We start from the raw sequence: 19,116 nt of genomic DNA, 5'->3' as shown, positions 1-19,116 counted from the left end.
ACGTGTTAGTTATAAAAATCTGTTTAATGTTGAACTGGAAAAAAGGAAGTTCACAGACTTACATTGAGCCAATATGAAACGTCACAAACTGAACAAACAAAAAGGACTCGCAACCTTTGTTTCATCCCCTACTGACAAACACAGGGAGACAGGGAGACAAGTAGGCAGACAGAGGGGCTCAGATCTTTCAGTTCCCCCATTGGATGGATGGTTTTGTGGCAGCTCTCCTATTGGATATGGTGGGTGGATGCAGGGGAGGGTCATCTCTGGCTGCTCTGCCGTTGGCTGCTTGTGCCGGGCATGGGGCTGGTGGCATCCCGGTACTGCTGGCTCCAGCTCTTGGGGTCCTGGTCATGAAGCTGCACGCACGCACACACACGCGCACACGCACGCACGCGCACGCGCGCGCACGCACGCGCACGCACGCGCACACACACACACACACACACACACACACACACACACACAATAGCAGCATTAAACACTACCTGATATTAAGGAAATATAATTGTATCTATGTATATGCCAGTGCCGGTCCTAGCACACATTTGGTGCCCTAGTCAAGGTTTACCCCCCCCCACCACCACAATAAAGATTCTATTTTAAACACACACACACATGGAATACAAGTCACCCAACCAGTGTTCAGTACGAGCTCACCTGACCCATGAACTCCAGCAGTTTGACTTTTGACACCTCAATGTCGGCACGCTGACCCCAGCGGAACTCGAACTCCACAGGCTCGGTGTGAGGCACCCGCACATACTCCAGGTACCTGCACACACACCACACCCACACACACACCACAACACACCCAGGTTCAGGATGCATAACTACTGCTATTGAATAAAAGCATCTGCTAAATGAATACACTATGTTGTTGCAGGATGCATGACATGCAGGACCTTTACACAGAAGCATTCACATGTAAAGACTAACATGCAAATTATAGGTGTGTGTGGTAGTGGTATTCATTGGGTGAGTGTGTAAAATGTTGGTTAGGGTTGGTGTATTATGTAGGAGACTAGCTGGACCAGACACCTCTGCTGGTGTCTGGGTCTTTTCCAGCTCCTGTTGATGTGTGGCGTGGTATAAACAGATGACTATGGTCTTAGAGACACCTGCTCTGAACACACCAGTATGGAGGACACAACCTAGTGAGGACAAGGATTGAACGTGTGACCTTATGATTACTGAGCAAGCACCCTTAGCCTCTGAACCACTGACACACTAGCAGCCTACAGAGCCGTTTACACCTGGGTGTGGAGGGGACTGTGAGAGGAAGGGTGTGTGTGTGTGTCTCACCTCTGGCGGACAAACTCGTCAGTCACCATCTTCTTTACGTCTCCAAACTCCTCGTGCTTCTCCCTGCTGACCAACACACTGACTTAGTACTATTGGTGGGACGATATGGCTCCAGTGCTATTGGTGGGACGATATGGCTCCAGTGCTATTGGTGGGACGATATGGCTCCAGTGCTATTGGTGGGACGATATGGCTCCAGTACTATTGGTGGGACGATATGGCTCCAGTACTATTGGTGGGACGATATGGCTCCAGTACTATTGGTGGGACGATATGGCTCCAGTACTATTGGTGGGACGATATGGCTCCAGTACTATTGGTGGGACGATATGGCTCCAGTACTATTGGTGGGACGATATGGCTCCAGTACTATTGGTGGGACGATATGGCTCCAGTACTATTGGTGGGACGATATGGCTCCAGTACTATTGGTGGGACGATATGGCTCCAGTACTATTGGTGGGACGATATGGCTCCAGTACTATTGGTGGGACGATATGGCTCCAGTACTATTGGTGGGACGATATGGCTCCAGTACTATTGGTGGGACGATATGGCTCCAGTACTATTGGTGGGACGATATGGCTCCAGTACTATTGGTGGGACGATATGGCTCCAGTACTATTGGTGGGACGATATGGCTCCAGTACTATTGGTGGGACGATATGGCTCCAGTACTATTGGTGGGACGATATGGCTCCAGTACTATTGGTGGGACGATATGGCTCCAGTACTATTGGTGGGACGATATGGCTCCAGTACTATTGGTGGGACGATATGGCTCCAGTACTATTGGTGGGACGATATGGCTCCAGTACTATTGGTGGGACGATATGGCTCCAGTACTATTGGTGGGACGATATGGCTCCAGTACTATTGGTGGGACGATATGGCTCCAGTACTATTGGTGGGACGATATGGCTCCAGTACTATTGGTGGGACGATATGGCTCCAGTACTATTGGTGGGACGATATGGCTCCAGTACTATTGGTGGGACGATATGGCTCCAGTACTATTGGTGGGACGATATGGCTCCAGTACTATTGGTGGGACGATATGGCTCCAGTACTATTGGTGGGACGATATGGCTCCAGTACTATTGGTGGGACGATATGGCTCCAGTACTATTGGTGGGACGATATGGCTCTCACAATTCGATACGATATTCAATACAAAAAGTTCACGGTTCGACTTATTTCTATTCAATAAAAAAATGAAAACATTTTTTTTAAATTATGTTATATATTTATTATGTTTTTACATAAGTTTCCTCTCTAGGCCCAATCGGTCAGGGGGTCACTCTTCTCACCCGGCCTAGCAGGCAGCTGACACGAGCTACATGCAGTACTCGCTGTGTAGCAAGATTGATGGTGTATGCTACGCACTTTATGGGGTCCAAGGCCGCTTTCACTGACTGCGATTACCATATTGCGCTAATTTAGACAACACGCAAATGGAATACAGCGTAACATTTCTTCAATTCGTTTCGAATTTGTCCTCGATATAAATTGAAAAACTATTCTATTGCGATGCATCGAAATTTGATTATTTTGCCCACCCCTACTTAGTACAGTGGACACACACACTCTTCCTGCTCTGGAAACACACAGTCAACTCACACACACACACACACACACACTCACCCTGGATCCACTCTGAGCTTTTTCAATGTGTTCCACACCAGGCCTGCAAACACAAAGCATGATGGATTTCACTGAGCTAATCAGCATAGCACTGTGATGTAATAAGCAGGAGGAGGAGTTAGATCCTTACTCTCCTTGACCACTCCTCCCTTCATGAAGACGATGCTGAGGATGACGAAGAGGAGGCCTGACTTTGGAGTGCTGGGACCCCTGCACACACACGCACACACACATATAAGACACAGATTTTTCGTCCCCACAGAGACGTGCAGCAGCAGAGACGTGCAGCAGGAGAGACGTGCAGCAGGAGAGACGTGCAGCAGCAGAGACGTGCAGCAGGAGACGCAGCAGGAGAGACGTGCAGCAGGAGAGACGTGCAGCAGGAGAGACGTGCAGCAGGAGAGACGTGCAGCAGGAGAGACGTGCAGCAGGAGAGATGTGCAGCAGGAGACGCAGCAGGAGAGACGTGCAGCAGCAGAGACGTGCAGCAGGAGACGCAGCAGGAGAGACGTGCAGCAGCAGAGACGTGCAGCAGGAGACGCAGCAGGAGAGACGTGCAACAGGAGACGCAGCAGGAGAGACGAGCAGCAGGAGACGCAGCAGGAGAGACGCAGCAGGAGAGACGTGCAGCAGGAGACGCAGCAGGAGAGACGTGCAGCAGGAGACGCAGCAGGAGAGACGTGCAGCAGGAGACGCAGCAGGAGAGACGTGCAGCAGGAGACGCAGCAGGAGAGACGTGCAGCAGGAGAGACGTGCAGCAGGAGACGCAGCAGGAGAGACGTGCAGCAGGAGAGACGTACACACTGAAAGCGGCTCCCTCCACAGTCTCCAGTTTGTTGATTAGCATGTAGACGTGGTTCTTGGTGTCCATCTCCACCACCTTCAGACCAAACACCTGCAGGACACGGCACCATGTTTACATCCCTACTACCATATGAGCACTTCCTGTCCTACAGAGGGGCACTTCCTGTGTGTACCTGTTCGAGGGTGCGCTCCACTCTCTTCATGATCTCAGGGTAGATATTCCTGTACTCCTTCAACACATGCTTCACTATGTCTGCAGCCAGGAACAACACACACACACACATCCCATTACGGCCAGGAATAACACACACACACACCCCATTACAGCCAGGAAAAACAACAAGTGTGTGTATAAGTATGTATATGACAGCGTGTGTGTTTACTACCTGCTCTGCGTATGGGCATCTTCTTCTGATCTTTCACCAGAAAGAACTGCACCACCTCCGACATCTAAAAACACACACACACAGTCAACCTGCTGACATCTAGAACACACACACACTAGGGGTGGAACGGTACACTGAAGTCACGGTTCGGTTCATAAGTCACGGTTCGGTTCATACATCACGGTTCGGTACGAGTTCGGTACAACAGAGGGAAAAGCAAAACAAACCAGGTTCCTCTACGAGTGAATACGGGCGCATTGAAGATGACATGTAAATTCCGATTGCGTCAGTAATTTTTGGGCCCTATTTGTATGTGTATCTAATGGCTGGTTAAGCACTGTAGGGAGGAGAAGTTGGACAGTTTTTTTTGTCTCGTTCCAGTGATTGGCACACCTGGGTGATGGCGTGGGATATTTTTAGCCATTTGGCACACGCCAGATGCGTTATATGCGTTAGCATGTTAGATGTATTTCCACTCACATACCCCACAATCAGTGACGTGCGGTGATGTCAGTAAGAGGCTAGGCACTGAGTTATGAAAGCCAGATTACCAAATTTTTTGAATAAAATCGAGCTTGGAGAAATTCCTCAATACTGTCATTTTGACTTGAATTTTGCGGGGATTATGCTTACAATGTAGCTGGTGTATAGGGCTGGGTGGTATGACGGTATATACCGTGCGACGGTAGAAATGTGTCTACCGGGAGAGATTTGGCTATACCGTTTCAACCGCGGTATACTTTTATACTATATTTTTGTATTACACGTGTCAATTAAATGTCTGGTTGTTAAATTGTATATAAGCCATCATATAAATCGCACTCTTGCGATATTTAGAATTGTACTTTTATTTGATTTGCTATTTTCGTTTGACCTTGAAGCACATTTGCGTTGGTCTGACGGAACGGAGTGTATTTTGTCTAAGAGGACCACATTCATGCCGATGCTAATTAATTATATATTTGATGACCAATTCTGCAGGTAACTAATTCGATTTGTTGTTCAAGTTTTATGTCTCGTGCTGTAAAATTATTGTTGTAAAATTACACTGGTGGCGTTGCTAGCATTCTTGATCTAGGATGACTAGTGAAGTGACTAGTGACTTAACGTTACTAACTGAGAGTGAGTTCATGCCGGGAAATATCAAACTGAGGCTTTAACATATCGACCGAGCTTTAACAAGGTTGATACGCCGAAACCGAAGTTAGATATGGATAGTAAAACTCAGACTGATCGCTTTCGCTCATTTTGAAATTTTCGTCGGATGGCATGACGGATCTGTATTGAGCTGTGAGTAGGTCACCACGCGGATGGCATGACTGCGCATCAGCCAATCGGAACGCTTGTACTCGTAAATTTTTGGAGTCTTTTGTTTTTAACTCGTGTTGTCTCATGTGAGGCAGTTGTTTTTGTTTGTAATAAATAATCGAGTGTGATGATGAAGTATGGTATGGTTATTTTGTACCATTTCTTAATTGAATTTACAGAACAATTACTATACCGTGATATATACCGTAACCGTGATATGAAATGACTCATTCCGTGATAGAAGATTTTGGCCATATCGCCCACCCCTACTGGTGTAATGACGATAGCTGCGCAAATGTCCAGTAATATTTCGATTTTAATTGGTCCATGTTTGATACGTAACGTAGGTGATTACTGGCATAACATATTTACGTTTAAAGGCACAGCAGAGTTGTGCTTTTCAACGTACATGTTGAAGAATACAGGATCGAAGTGCGCAAGTGAGTTTTTCACTTGTCGTCCGTAGTGAACGGACAGTAAAAGCACTGCTTACCGTAAAACTTCAAATAATAGCCGAGTCCCAAATAGACGCCTGTCTTTTAAAACGCCTGGTGTGACAACAGATTTGGGTAAATAAAGGCTGGTCTCAAATAGAGGCCTGGTCTGTTTATTTTATTTTTTCGTGTCGGGTTGTATTTGATCTTTTAAAACCCGTCAGATCGTTTGTTCTATGTTTTGATTTGATTTCACGTGACAGACGCAACCGTTCATAAACGACTCATCACTATGGTTAACGAACTTTCTTTTAGTCTTCAGTTTTTCTTAATTCTCTCAATACCACCATGGAGACAAAAAGAAAAAAGTATGATTTGACATTTAAGCTGACAGTTGTCAAATTTGCTGAACAAAATTCTGGAGAAGCAGCGGCAAGACATTTCTCGATTGATCCTAAGAGAGTGCGAGAATGGCGTAAACATAAAGCAGAACTGCAACGTCTGTCCGAGGAAGACGACAAAAGGGCCAGACTGCGAGGTGGAGGGAGGAAGAAGGTCAGTGAAGAGCTGGAGGTGAGCGTGTGTGAGTGGATCCACAGCATGCGGGCAAAGCATCTCAGAGTCTCACGTAAAATGATCAGGGCCAAGGCAAAAGAAGTGTATGCAACAGTGAGTGATGGCAAGGATGAGGAGAGATTTACTGCGAGCGCTGGCTGGCTGGACAAATTCCTGAAGCGCAACGACTTTTCAGTCAGAAGACGCACAACTGTAGCCCAGAAAGACGCCAAGCACTTCACTGAGAAACTGGTGAATTTTGTATCATATACAACGCGGATTATTAAGTCAAAGAAAATACAGCCGAAAAACATTATAGCCATGGACGAAACAGCGGTGTGGTTTGATATGGTGGGCTCTACAACGGTGGATGCAAGAGGTGCGCGCAGCGTCCCACTGAAAACCACAGGTCATGAGAAGAGCCACTTAACTGTGGTGTTGGCTGCGAAAGCAGACGGGACCAAAATGAAACCGTACGTTGTCTTCAAAGGGAGGATCAAGGAGGTGAAAGCAATGCAAAATATCAGTGGGGTGGTGGTGGCCACGTCCAAAAATGGATGGATGAACGAGGAGCTGACTGCAGACTGGCTTCAGAGAGTGGTGGGAAAGCTTAACTTCGCCCCTCGTCTCCTAGCCTGGGATTCATATCGCTGTCATATCAGCGCAGCGACCAAAGCTGAGCTCAAAAGGGGCTACAACATAACCACGGCTGTGATACCCGGTGGCTGTACAAAGTACATACAGGCCCCTGACGTTGTATGGAACCAACCGTTCAAAGCCAGCCTGCACGAGTCCTATGACAACTGGATGGCAGGGGATGTGGACAAGGAGTACACCGCTGGAGGAAATATGAGGGCCCCAGCTCGCCGCTTGTTGGTGTCCTGGGTACTTCAAGCGTGGGAAAAGCTAGATACGGAGCGGCTGAAAAATTCCTTTAAGGTATGCTTGTGCGCAGCACGCGCTGTGTGTGTGTGTGTGTGTGAAGGAGAAAGAGGAGATCATTTATTTTATTAACTTCGGGATGTTATCCTTAGGTATGTGGCCTCACAGTAGCTTCTGATGGAAGCGAGGATCACCTTATCCATTGTTTCAAAGAGGGAGAACCGTGCGCATCTGGGCGGGAGCTGTTACTGCAAGCAAGGCAGGCAGAGTTAGCGGAGGCTGGAGAGGGAGAAGTGGAGGAGAGCGACGTGGAGGAGGAATTTGCCAATGAACTTGTCATTGAGGATCGTGGGGATGAGGATAGTGATGAATAGAGTAATTTTCTATCACATGATTGCAGTTGTTTTACAGGGTAGCGTTCTTTCTTGTTGATGTGTTTCGGGCAACAAGTTCATATATGATGGATTTTAGCGGTAGATATTGTTCTGCCCATTGCTGTCACATCGTTTCTTTTTTATGCTGCCAATACCGGTAATCTAAGACGTTTCTTACATTAAATGATTTTTAAACATACCGGTATTCGTTTAGCAGTAATTTATATTGTTCTGCCTATTGCTGTCACATCGTTTCGTTTTTTGTGGGTTTTTTTTATGCTGCCAATAGCCAAAGACAATTCTTACATTAAATGATTTGTTAAACACATTCGAATTAATTATAAATATTAATTAAATACGAATAATACGAATTAAAAAAAAATTATGTGGTAACCTCCTATTGTCAATTAAAGGCCTGTCTCTTATAGACACCTGTCTCAAATATAAGCCGGTGCATTTCGGCAATTTGGGTAAATAGAAGCCCGGGCTATTATTTGAAGTTTTACGGTATTCTACAATTTTTTTGTATTTGATTATGCGTTAACTGCTACATTTGTCATCGTAATGTCTAAACAATTGGAATAACACACATATTGCATATATAAGTCACTAGAATAAACAGTAAAAATACAAATTTATGAAATAAAATGATTTAATTAAAAAAAGAATCGTTTGAATTTTGACACGGTAGGGTTATACCTTGCCTACCCAGACTGCACGTCACTGCCCACAACTGCTGAACAACGCCGACACACAGTGCTTGTCTTATCCACCACTCTCTCGCCTGTACTACTGTAACTGAATGGCAAACCGAAGTTTTCCCAAACTTGCAATCTTAAAAAGGCTGGCGGGTCCTCTATCTCTCGTGGGTCGCCACCACTCGCCATACTCGTCCTTAGTGCTGCTAGCTAGCCTATCTCTGAGTCATGGCGGCGCCAATCAGAGCTACAGATTAGATGTCCCTAAAGAACACGAGTATCTAACAGCAGTTCCGCATTACATTAATTAATTTGCACGCAAGTTTTATTTATTTTTATACCATGTATTCTCTGTGTAATTTCATGCACCGAACCGCGACGCGCGTACCGTACGGTTCGGTACGAATACATGTACCGTTCCACCCCTAACACACACACGGTCAACCTGCTGACATCTAGAACACACAGTCAACCTGCTGACATCTACATTTAGTCATTTAGCAGACGCTCTTATCCAGAGCGACTTACAGTAAGTACAGGGACATTCCCCCGAAGCAAGTAGGGTGAAGTGCCTTGCCTAAGGACACAACGTCATTTGGCACGGCCGGGAATCGAACTGGCAACCTTCAGATTACTAGCCCGATTCCCTAACCGCTCAGCCACCTGACTCCACACATCTAGAACACACAGTCAACCTGCTGACATCTAGAACACACAGTCAACCTGCTGACATCTAGAACACAGTCAACCTGCTGACATCTAGAACACACAGTCAACCTGTTGACATCTAGAACACAGTCTACCAGTGTATGAGCTTCACCTTAAGGTCCACCTGAGCAGGTGTGAGTCTGTCCAGACCTCTCTGCACCTGAGAAGAGCTGGGCTGGGTTCCCTCTTCATCCTCATCATCACCCAACAACGTCTCTGATCGCTGACACACACACACACACACACACACACACACACATCAGAACACCGTGACAGAAGCAGATGACAAAACAGCAGAATGTCAGATGAATATCGAACCTGAGCTGTCTTGGTCTGGAAGCTGGACTGCAGTCCGTGCGATACTTTCCTTCTCTGCGACATGGTCACGTGGTCTAGGCTCAAGCGACAACAGCAACAGTTAACTATGACACTATAGACACTCAAACCTTAGAAACACTATAGTGAATGTGAAGTTGACGTCACACTGTGTTGAATTCTGGGTAAATGGCAACATTGTCTTGTTTGGGCGCCATTTTCTAAAGGTTGTCCCTCGTCCGTTGTGTATCGTGGCATGCCTATATGTGTATTTATATTTACATTAATTTTCATATTTCGATCATACACTTGAACTGTTTATACCATATTGAAGAGAATAAGGGCTTTATAATTCTATAAATATGATGATTACTTAAGGCAAATCATCCTTTATCAAGAACATTTCACGCAGCCCATGACCTTGCTCCCAGTGCTCCATGGACTATCTTACAGTTGTAGTGCGTTATAGCCAGACATTTAAAAAGGCACGCAATGACAAACAATAATCTTCTCCGTCTGTACACCTTCATTTTCAACCACTTATTACGAGAGGAAAACTTATTGCTTATAAAATATACATAATTATGTGGGCACTGGGCAATGTATGACAGCAGGCAGATTAGAAATATTTTATTTTGTTTAAAAGTTATTGACCATTTTAGTGATTAGTGGAAAAACCGTAATCCCACCCCAAAATAACTAGCTAGCGCTAGCTAGCTACACTCCTCCCCATAACTAAAAAGGTTTCACTCAAACAAGTTATAGATATTTAGCTTAAACTTTAGAGTGTAGCTAGCTAATGTTTATTTAACAAGTTTCACAGAAATCTACAAAAAACAAGGCTATACAATACTACGGGCGGGCAGTACCTGCCTGTCACGAACGCAGAAGCCGGTGTTGCACCGAAAACTGTGACCCATCAGAAGCTGTGACCCATCAGAAGCTGTGACCCATCAGAAGCTGTGACCCATCAGAGGCTGTGACCCATCAGAGGCTGTGACCCATCAGAAGCTGTGACCCATCAGAAGCTGTGACCCATCAGAGGCTGTGACCCATCAGAAGCTGTGACCCATCAGAAGCTGTGACCCATCAGAAGCTGTGACCCATCAGAAACTGTGACCCATCAGAAACTGTGACCCATCAGAAGCTGTGACCCATCAGAAGCTGTGACCGCACGTCTGCCTGTCCATGTACAATATTTTGAAGTTTAACTCCTTTATTAAGCAGTTACAGTGGGGTCACATATTCTGACAAGTTACCCAATGTGCTGGTCCATTAAATATTTAGTTCTTTTCTTTACAGTAGAATGATTTAAAGGGGTCAGATGGCTGAGCGGTTAGGGAATCAGGCTACCAATCAGAAGGTTGCCGGTTAGGGAATCGGGCTACCAATCAGAAGGTTGCCGGTTCAATTCCCGGCCGTGCAATGACATTGTGTCCCTGGCCAAGGCACTTCACCCTACTTGCCTCGGGTACTTGCCTGTACTTACTGTAAGTCGCTCTGGATAAGAACGTCTGCTAAGTGACTAAATGTAAATTTAAAGTTTTAAATGTAGGTCTAGTGTAAGTTGTAGGTAGGTTGCATATTTAACTTGTGCATGCAGTCAAAGAAATACATGTTTAGAAACATTTCAGAGAAAATGTACCTTAATATATTTTATTCACTTTCAGATAAACATGTTACTACCGCGAATCATCATGTGGTCACAGTTTCTGATGGGTCACAGCTTTCGTTGCAACACCTGATCATGTAATTTTGTTCTGAAAACCCAACTTAAAAGTTTAGACTTTTAACTGACAAAATTGACAACACGTGTTAATAAACTTGTCTTTACTCAAAATATCGCCTCCGTTTTCAATTTGAAGCAGTAAATCTAACTGTAGGAAATCTCCCACGGTATCCTCTCTGGCTCTGTCAAAAGATGGATGACGATACATATATTATTCACGCCCAGTACAACCCTTAACCAAATTAGATGTTCTTTTGACTTATGTTGTCATGAGTTTCCAGAAATAAAATCGCTGATTGGACGGCGAAAATATTAATGGGGTCATTCACTGCAAAACCGAGTTTACCTTGTCATAGTAGAATAACGACAGTTCAGTGGGTAAAATGGACATACAGTGAACTTTAAAGTCCATTGACACCTCTTTCCTACGCAAATCCCACAATTTAAAACTGCTTCTGTAAAACGGTCGGTTTAAAAAAATCCACTGTTGTGACGTCACAACGGGGGCTCCACCTTTTTTGGGCTCTAATCTGTACCTTTGTCACGCCCCAAAATTTGCTGCGCACTGCTCTGTGTACTTCCACGGAATTACAAAGAAGAAAGTTTTTCAAGGATATTGAAAATGGACTCCGGTCGTAAATGCAGTGTTCCGGGCTGTACAGGTAATGCTGACACTTTTCAGAGTCTTCCCAAGGAACCAAACACTCGATGGGCTGTGATGTTTGTCAATAGCAATGCTAACTTTTCCTGCCTGTATCTAGCATAGGTAGAATGTGTGATGATTTTGTTTATTGGCAATGGGGCTAACGTTATTTCATGTTCCTGACTTTCATTCGAATAAATAACCCATGTTGTCATGTAAATCTACAATTCACGATGCATGTTTGTCCAGATCTTTGTCAGGTTCAACACTCTACGGACACTGTGAAGCTTGAGTCGCCATTGGCTAGTAGTTTTTATTTTACTCGCCAGACTTTTTACAGTCTCTCGAACATTTTACAGTAAGTCGAACTTGTTCCCGGTGAGGGTTGGACTCCGCCAGGGCTGCCCTTTGTCACCGATTCTGTTCATAATTTATATGGACAGAATTTCTAGGCACAGCCAGGGCGTTGAGGGGGTCCGGTTTGGTGACCTCAGGATCGGGTCGCTGCTTTTTGCAGATGATGTGGTCCTGATGGCTTCATCGGGCTGTGACCTTCAACTCTCACTGGAGCGGTTCGCAACCGAATGCGAAGCGGCTGGGATGGGAATCAGCACCTCCAAATCTGAGGCCATGGTTATCGACCGGAAAAGGGTGGAGTGCAATTTACTATCCATTGGCTAATTAAAGATACTTTTTAGTCGCCTAGCATGAAATTTGGTCGCATATGCAAGTGATTTACTCGCATTGTAGAGGGTTGGTCAGGTTATTTTTTTATTCTATTTTTCAGCAAGATATCTAGAGATAACTGAAGTAGTTTGGTTGCTAAGCTGTAACGTTACCCACCTAAGTCGATCACAATTGCTTCGACAACAGAAGTGGTTCACAACTTACGGTATTTCAAATGATATCTACTCAATCTGTTATCTGTATATATTCAGAAGAATACCATAAAAGGGAGAACCTTGTTTTATTCCAGGGCTATTTCACAGGGTGCATTAGGGCTCATAGAACAGCACCAGGGACATTTTCAGTAGGGATGCTCCGATCTGATCGGCGCCAATATCAGCCGATATTCCCATTATCGGTTTTGATCGGCGTTCTCAAAACGGCCGATCAAACATGGCCTGACATGACATAAAATCTGCGAGAACTACTATCAGAGACGTTTCAATAAAACGTTAGGCATTTCAGGCCGCCAATGGTAAGAAATTATTCTTTAACCTTTAGACGCATGAGTTCTAAATATTTCCGACGCTTCCACCAGAGTTTGTTTTCCAAAACGGAAGCTAGCTAGCTTTAGTTAGCTTCCGTTACCTAGCAACCTAGCATAACTCGTAGCAATGCTACTACCTGCTAGTGTTACTTGTTAGCCTCTAATTGTACATTTTGAAGCCATACTATAGCGTTTGTCATAGTTTTTGCCTATCGGAAAATAGTCGGTTGGAATTTTCAGAATCGCACATGTGCGACGTTACTCTGTGAGACCCGTATTCGAACAAAAACAAGTCACGGACAGCCACTGCTTTTTGGAAGGCCAATAAATACCTCTTTCCTGCTCTCGCACAAGCAGCACGAGTCTTCCTCTCCGCATCTTGTACAAGTGTAGATAGCGAGCGACTTTTCAGCACAGCAGGACATATTTTAGATGAGAAGAGGAACAGGTTGACTCCTAAAAATGCTGATATGCTTATATTTATCAAGGCAAATCTTCCAGTGATGCTGCTTAATCAGAAGTAAGGTTTGAATACTCTAGTATGCCCCCTTTCCGAGTGAGTGAGTGCGTGCGTGAAGTGAGAGAGTGAGTAAAGGATGTGAGTGTGAGTGAGTGAGACACTATACAGATATACATGTTTTGTTTTTTTGTTTAATTGCTGACTTCCTGTGCACCTTTTATCTTTATTATGTCTGTTATCTCCTCCTAAATGCAGACAAATTGACTTGAAACTGACTGACTTGAAACATATTGGATATTTGGCTATAGCCTGTTTATGTTGCAGTTAAGTTTGTATTATTTTTCCACAGGAAAGCTACTGTATAAGCTCCAAGTTCTCTTGAGAGCCTCTAGAGAGTGGAAGGTTACATATGTGATTCGATTGTTGTGATTTTTATTTAAAGATTTATATTTTTATTATTATTTTAATATTTATTATTATTTACACATTTTATAGTACAATGACTTACATTACATTTACATTTAGCAGACGCTCTTTTCCAGAGCGACTTACAGTAGGTACAGGGACATTCCCCCCGAAGCAAGTAGGGTGAAGTGCCTTGCCCAAGGACACAACGTCATTTTGCACGGCCGGGAATCGAACTGGCAACCTTCAGATTACTAGCCCGACTCCCTCACCGCTCAGCCATCTGACTCCCTTAGTAAGCGAGAGAGCTTCTACACTGGAATGTTGCACGTTCCCTGCAATAGAACGAATGGTTGTCAATTCATGATACTCTCTCGTCTCGTTAAAATACAATACCAATGTTGTTAAGAATAATTAATTTCATAAATAATGCTACACAATAAATAGAATGCTTCAATCGACACCGTGATCGGTGATCGGAATTATCGGATCGGGAGATACTGATTTCAGTGATTGGTGATCGGCACCAAAAACCTGATCGGAGCATCTCTAATTTTCAGCCCAACCAATGTTACGTACCCTGTTCGCAGACCTTAAAGAACAGTGTGAAATACCCTATAAAATCAGTAAATGACCCCTTTAAAGCAGAAGCCATGGGAATTAAAGTTACCATATTTGAATGGTCCGGCTGGAAAGGGCGTGAACCTGCCATTGCCAAGAAGTTGACGACGTCCCAACATGCAACACAGCGTGACATATCTTCGCATTCTCACTCATGTAACACTCAAACCAGAGCCCGTCTACGGAGAGCCTGTCGACTCCCTATTAAGCCCCATTGTACCGAATTTGGCCAAAACTCTTTCTAGCATGTGTATTGACAGGGAGAGCCTAACCTGTCAGCTGTGTTGTCGATGCTTCGAGAGAAAAAAGGAAGTGACCAGAGCTTGCCGTAAAGCAGTATCTCTGGCCGTACGATGTGTATGATGTCATTGACATTTTAAAAGGCTTTTTAACCCGTTAAGGAGTACCGTCACACGTGTGATTCTGAACATTCCAACCGACTATTTTCCGATAGACAAAAACTATATGACAAACGCTATAGTATGGCTTCAAAATTTACAATTAGGAGGCTAACAAGTAACACTAGCAGGTAGTAGCATTGCTACGAGTATTATGCTAGGTTGCTAGGTAACGGAAGATAACTAAAACTAGCTAGCTTCTGTTTTGGAAAAATAACTCTGGTGGAAGCGTCGGTAATATTTAGAACTCACTCCTTAAAAGGTTAAGACAAAAAAGCAACTTCTAGCAAAATCTAACACCCAGCAGTGTGTATTTTTTGCCTCCCCTTTCGAATTCAACATTCAAAATTACTAGACAAAAAATTATATCCTGAGAAAAGTGGATTTTGAATTTTGGTATAGCTCCATAGACCTCCATTCATTCGAGATGGGCATGGCTGCAGCCTGCAGCCTCCCGTCTCATGCCCTCCCATCTCATGCCCAGGCTGTCCAATGGTAAGTTCAGAGGGTCAAAAATACTAAATCGCGAATTATTTTACGGATGGAGTTAGGGGTGGGCGATATGGCCAAAATCTTCTATCACGGTATGAGTCATTTCATATCACGGTTACGGTATATATCACGGTATAGTAATTGTTCTGTAAATTCAATTAAGAAATGGTACAAAATAACCATACCATACTTCACACTCGATTATTTATTACAAAGAAAAACTGCCTCACGAGACAACACTTGAGTTAAAAACAAAAGACTCAAAAGTTACGAATACGAGCGTTCCGATTGGCTGATGCGCAGTCATGCCATCCGCGTGGTGACCTACTCACAGCTCAATACAGATCCGTAATGCCCTCTGACAAAAATTTCAAAATGAGCGAAAGCGATCAGTCTGAGTTTTACTATCCATATCTAACTTCGGTTTCGGCATATCAACCTCATTAAAGCTCGGTCGATATGTTAAAACCTCAGTTTGATATTTCCCGGCATGACCTCACTCTCAGTTAGTAAGTAGCCTAGTTAGCCTTCACTAGTCTTGATCAAGAATGCTAGCAACGCTAGCATTTGTAATTTTACAAAAATAATTTTACAGCAGGAGACATAAAACTTGAACAACAAATCTAATTGGTTACCTGCAGAATGGGTCATCAAATATATAATTAATTAGCATCGGCATGAATGTGGTCCACTTAGACAAAATACACTCCGTTCCATCAGACCAACGCAAATGTGCTTCAAGGTCAAACAAAAATAGCAAATCAAATAAAAGTTAAACTACAATTCTAAATATCGCAAGAGTGCGATTTATATGATGGCTTATATACAATACAACAACCAGACATTTAATTGACACGTGTAATACAAAAATATATTATAAAAGTATACCGCGGTTGAAACGGTATAGCCAAATCTCTCCCGGTAGACACATTTCTACCGTCGCACGGTATATACCGTCATACCACCCAGCCCTAGATGGAGTTAAAGGTAAGTTCGTGAGCACGTTTGTTGCAATAAATTGAAAAACTTGAAATTGAAAAATGTTATCCATATAGTTTGCTGATTTCTGGATGTTATTGTTCTGTCCCTGATCTTAACCCTTGTGTTATCTTCGGGTCATTCTGACCCATCAGTCATTGTGACCCACCGTCGTATTGCGACAAATTTACCGCATACAAAAACAAAGTGAACCATTTTCTTTTAACCGTTGGGCTGTCTCAGACCCCCCACATTGCAAAGGTTAAAAGAAAATTATTTTTATTTGTTTTTGTATTGGGTAAAATTGGGTAAACACAACGATGGTTCGTTATGAACCTTTGGGTCATGTGACCCGAAGGCAGCACGAGGGTTAACGTATATTTGATGAAACCTGCGATGACCTTCATTTAAAACTGCATCAACATTTTATGTTGACATTTGTTAGCGAATATTAGCTAACGTTACCTAGAGAAATTTATGGTTGCAGACTTTGATGGTTTCTTTTTGTGATTTTCCTTAAAGATCCTGTAAAGTGGACCTGGAAACGAGTTTTAAGTTCGCCACACCACAGAATAATGTGTTAACTACCCATCCAAATTCAAATGAAAAAATAACACAGACAAGTATGTTAAATTAGGCTTTGAAATCGTGAAAAAATCAGCAGTCTTCTCTGCTTGAGACTGGGGGGGCGTGTCGCCTGAATGAGCTGAAGGCGGTGGTGGATGGTCCAGGTGCGACCGGAGGCTGAACGGCCGGAGGGGCGATGCTCGGTACGGCTCCGCGCTGCAAGAGAAGCCGTGTGTTGGTGAACCCCGTCTGTCTCTGGTCCATGTTAAAATTGTCCGCCGTGAAATGGTCAGTGCAGAGGCGGCTGTTTATCCGCAGCTTTCCATGAGCGTGGCTCTTCACAAAATCTATCCACCTATTTTTCCTTTCATTATCAATAGGGAACTTAAATGGCGTTGCAGCGCAGCTGGAGTTCTTGCATCCAGGGAAGATGCAGTTGCGGGTGGTGGGAGACATCCTGAAGCTAGCTAGCTAGCTGATGTAGGCTACAATAACAGTACAGCAGGAGGAGCCATTCAGTGATCTGACGTAGATAGGGCGAAATGACGTAGATAGGGCATTTTTTGGCTCCGCCCATTAAAACCTGATCTGAAAACGGAAGACAAACTGTTCTTCGGTTTAACTCCACATTTCAGTGTGACAAAGTTTTAGCACTTTGCACATGCTTTCAGGAACTCATTTCACATGTATATAATGTACTTAGAAGCAAAACATGGAATTTACTTTACAGGATCTTTAGGGTACACATCAGTGTCTTTAAAAAAAAGAACACATTGCAGGTGACAAAATGCACGGTGTGCTGTACCGACCATCATTGTCCCCCAACCGTCGTGGTTGTGCCTAACTTTAACCTCGACCTCTGTGCTCTTACTTACTCTGCTTGCTGACCTTAACCTCTCTCCTCTGCTACGACTCCTGGCCTTAAACTAACCCTAACCGTCGTTGTGGCGCCTAAACTCAAACGGGCCTCCCTGGCTTCAGCCGTAGAATGGATTTTTAGTTTGTAGTCTAGGTAAAAAAAAAACACGTAGGCCTACAACGAAGTAGGAAGGAGAAATAGCGGACCAGACGAGCTTTTATTTTGAAAAGTAGAAGCAGGAGACGGGAGGGCATGAGACGGGAGGGCATGAGGCTGTACCCATATACTCTTGGAGATACTCTTGATTCATTCTGCACTCGCCCGTTAGCGCCCTCATATGGAACTAGAGTGGAACTGCAACCAGTTCAGAACCCGGAAGTTTCCCGAGAGTGGCAGTCAAACCTTAGAAACTAGTTTCTTTCACGTTTAGACACACTGAAAGTTAGCTTGCTAGTTTTTAAAACCAAACGCTAAACCATAAGTACGCAGGTTTAAACAAATGAACCGTACTCTTTGCTAGCCAGCTAGCATGCTAAGTGTGTCCCCGCGGCTGAAGCTAGGTTCTGTTCTAGACACTTCGACTACAGCAGCTCTGGCTCAAGCCATCACTGTTTAGTGATCAACTGACTAGTTGGTTTAATGTTACACTTAGTCAGTGAGACTAAGACTTAGAATGTCTAGAAAGGGTTTGACAGAATGTTTTATGTTTCATATCAAATAAGATAATTCAACTCATACATTAAAAATAACTTACCGACGGCTTCAGCTCAAATTCCCGCTTGCCGACTCCGACCTGACCTGAGAGCTGATGGCTTCTACTTGTCGTTGTTCTAGTTGTCGGACAGCATTCCGCTGCGAGGTGCTTCACCGCCGCCTACCGTTTTGGAGTGGGAGGTCAGTCGCTCCCTAAAACCGCCTTCTGATGACAAAGCTGAGACTTCAGCCTGTAGCATACATCTGCCAATCAACGCAGATCAGTATTACTATTGAGTCCACTACAGTGTGAGTTACCTTAAAGCGACCACTTGTAAAAAAAAAAAACATAAACATTAACATCCAAACAAAGTTTGATAATAAACTTGTATGTAAAACAAAATCGCATGCATTTGTGTCTGCAAAGCATGTGTTTAAGGAAAACAGAAACACGGAGAGACCGCGTGGCCCAGACATGTGGCTGTATTTAATGATGCCATATAAAGCATCATAAAACAAATGCAAGCCACAGCGTAGACCGCATTCTGTACAAAACATCCCCGCCTGCCTATAGTACTGAGAGAAAACGGTCACGAGAGGTCGTTACCGCGCGGCAGACGCCTGCTTATCAGACAGAGTTGTTGA

At 44.1% G+C, this 19,116-nt stretch overlaps 1 protein-coding gene and 1 non-coding gene across 5 annotated transcripts; both read right to left on the bottom strand.

Annotated features, from left to right (window-relative positions):
* Window positions 1-108: 108 nt before the first annotated feature.
* On the bottom strand, window positions 109-18,823 carry ndnl2 (necdin-like 2). 4 transcript variants are annotated; one of them, XM_062460466.1, is made up of 11 exons: window positions 18,533-18,823; window positions 9,417-9,495; window positions 9,211-9,321; window positions 4,140-4,203; window positions 3,927-4,006; window positions 3,750-3,844; window positions 3,080-3,159; window positions 2,950-2,992; window positions 1,306-1,371; window positions 661-775; window positions 109-359 (listed from the first exon to the last, which is right to left on the bottom strand). In XM_062460466.1, the coding sequence occupies exons 2-11, from the start codon at window positions 9,477-9,479 to the stop codon at window positions 261-263; spliced, it is 816 nt and encodes a 271-aa protein (XP_062316450.1). In that variant the 5' UTR covers window positions 9,480-9,495; window positions 18,533-18,823; the 3' UTR covers window positions 109-260. The 4 variants fall into 4 exon arrangements, with proteins under 4 accessions (XP_062316450.1, XP_062316449.1, XP_062316451.1 ...); XM_062460465.1 differs by having other exon boundaries at window positions 9,417-9,490; XM_062460467.1 differs by having other exon boundaries at window positions 1,306-1,368; window positions 9,417-9,490.
* LOC134019697 (small nucleolar RNA SNORA11) lies at window positions 1,013-1,139 on the bottom strand. The gene has a single exon (XR_009930118.1). It is a non-coding gene; the product is annotated as a small nucleolar RNA SNORA11 (small nucleolar RNA).
* Window positions 18,824-19,116: the final 293 nt, after the last annotated feature.

Source organism: Osmerus eperlanus, chromosome 4 (genome assembly GCF_963692335.1).
Source record: "Osmerus eperlanus chromosome 4, fOsmEpe2.1, whole genome shotgun sequence".
Classification (NCBI taxonomy): domain Eukaryota; kingdom Metazoa; phylum Chordata; class Actinopteri; order Osmeriformes; family Osmeridae; genus Osmerus; species Osmerus eperlanus.
The sequence above is the reverse complement of the archived record's forward strand: the minus strand, read 5'-3'. Positions and strand labels throughout refer to the sequence as shown.

Coding starts and splice junctions, on each gene's coding strand:
- ndnl2 (XM_062460466.1), bottom strand. CDS start 9,479: ATGTCGCAGAGAAGGAAAGTATCGCACGGACTGCAGTCCAGCTTCCAG. Junction 776..1,305: donor GACGAGTTTGTCCGCCAGAG/GTGAGACACACA, acceptor GTGTGTGTGCAG/GTACCTGGAGTATGTGCGGG. Junction 360..660: donor TGCTGGAGTTCATGGGTCAG/GTGAGCTCGTAC, acceptor GCGTGCGTGCAG/CTTCATGACCAGGACCCCAA.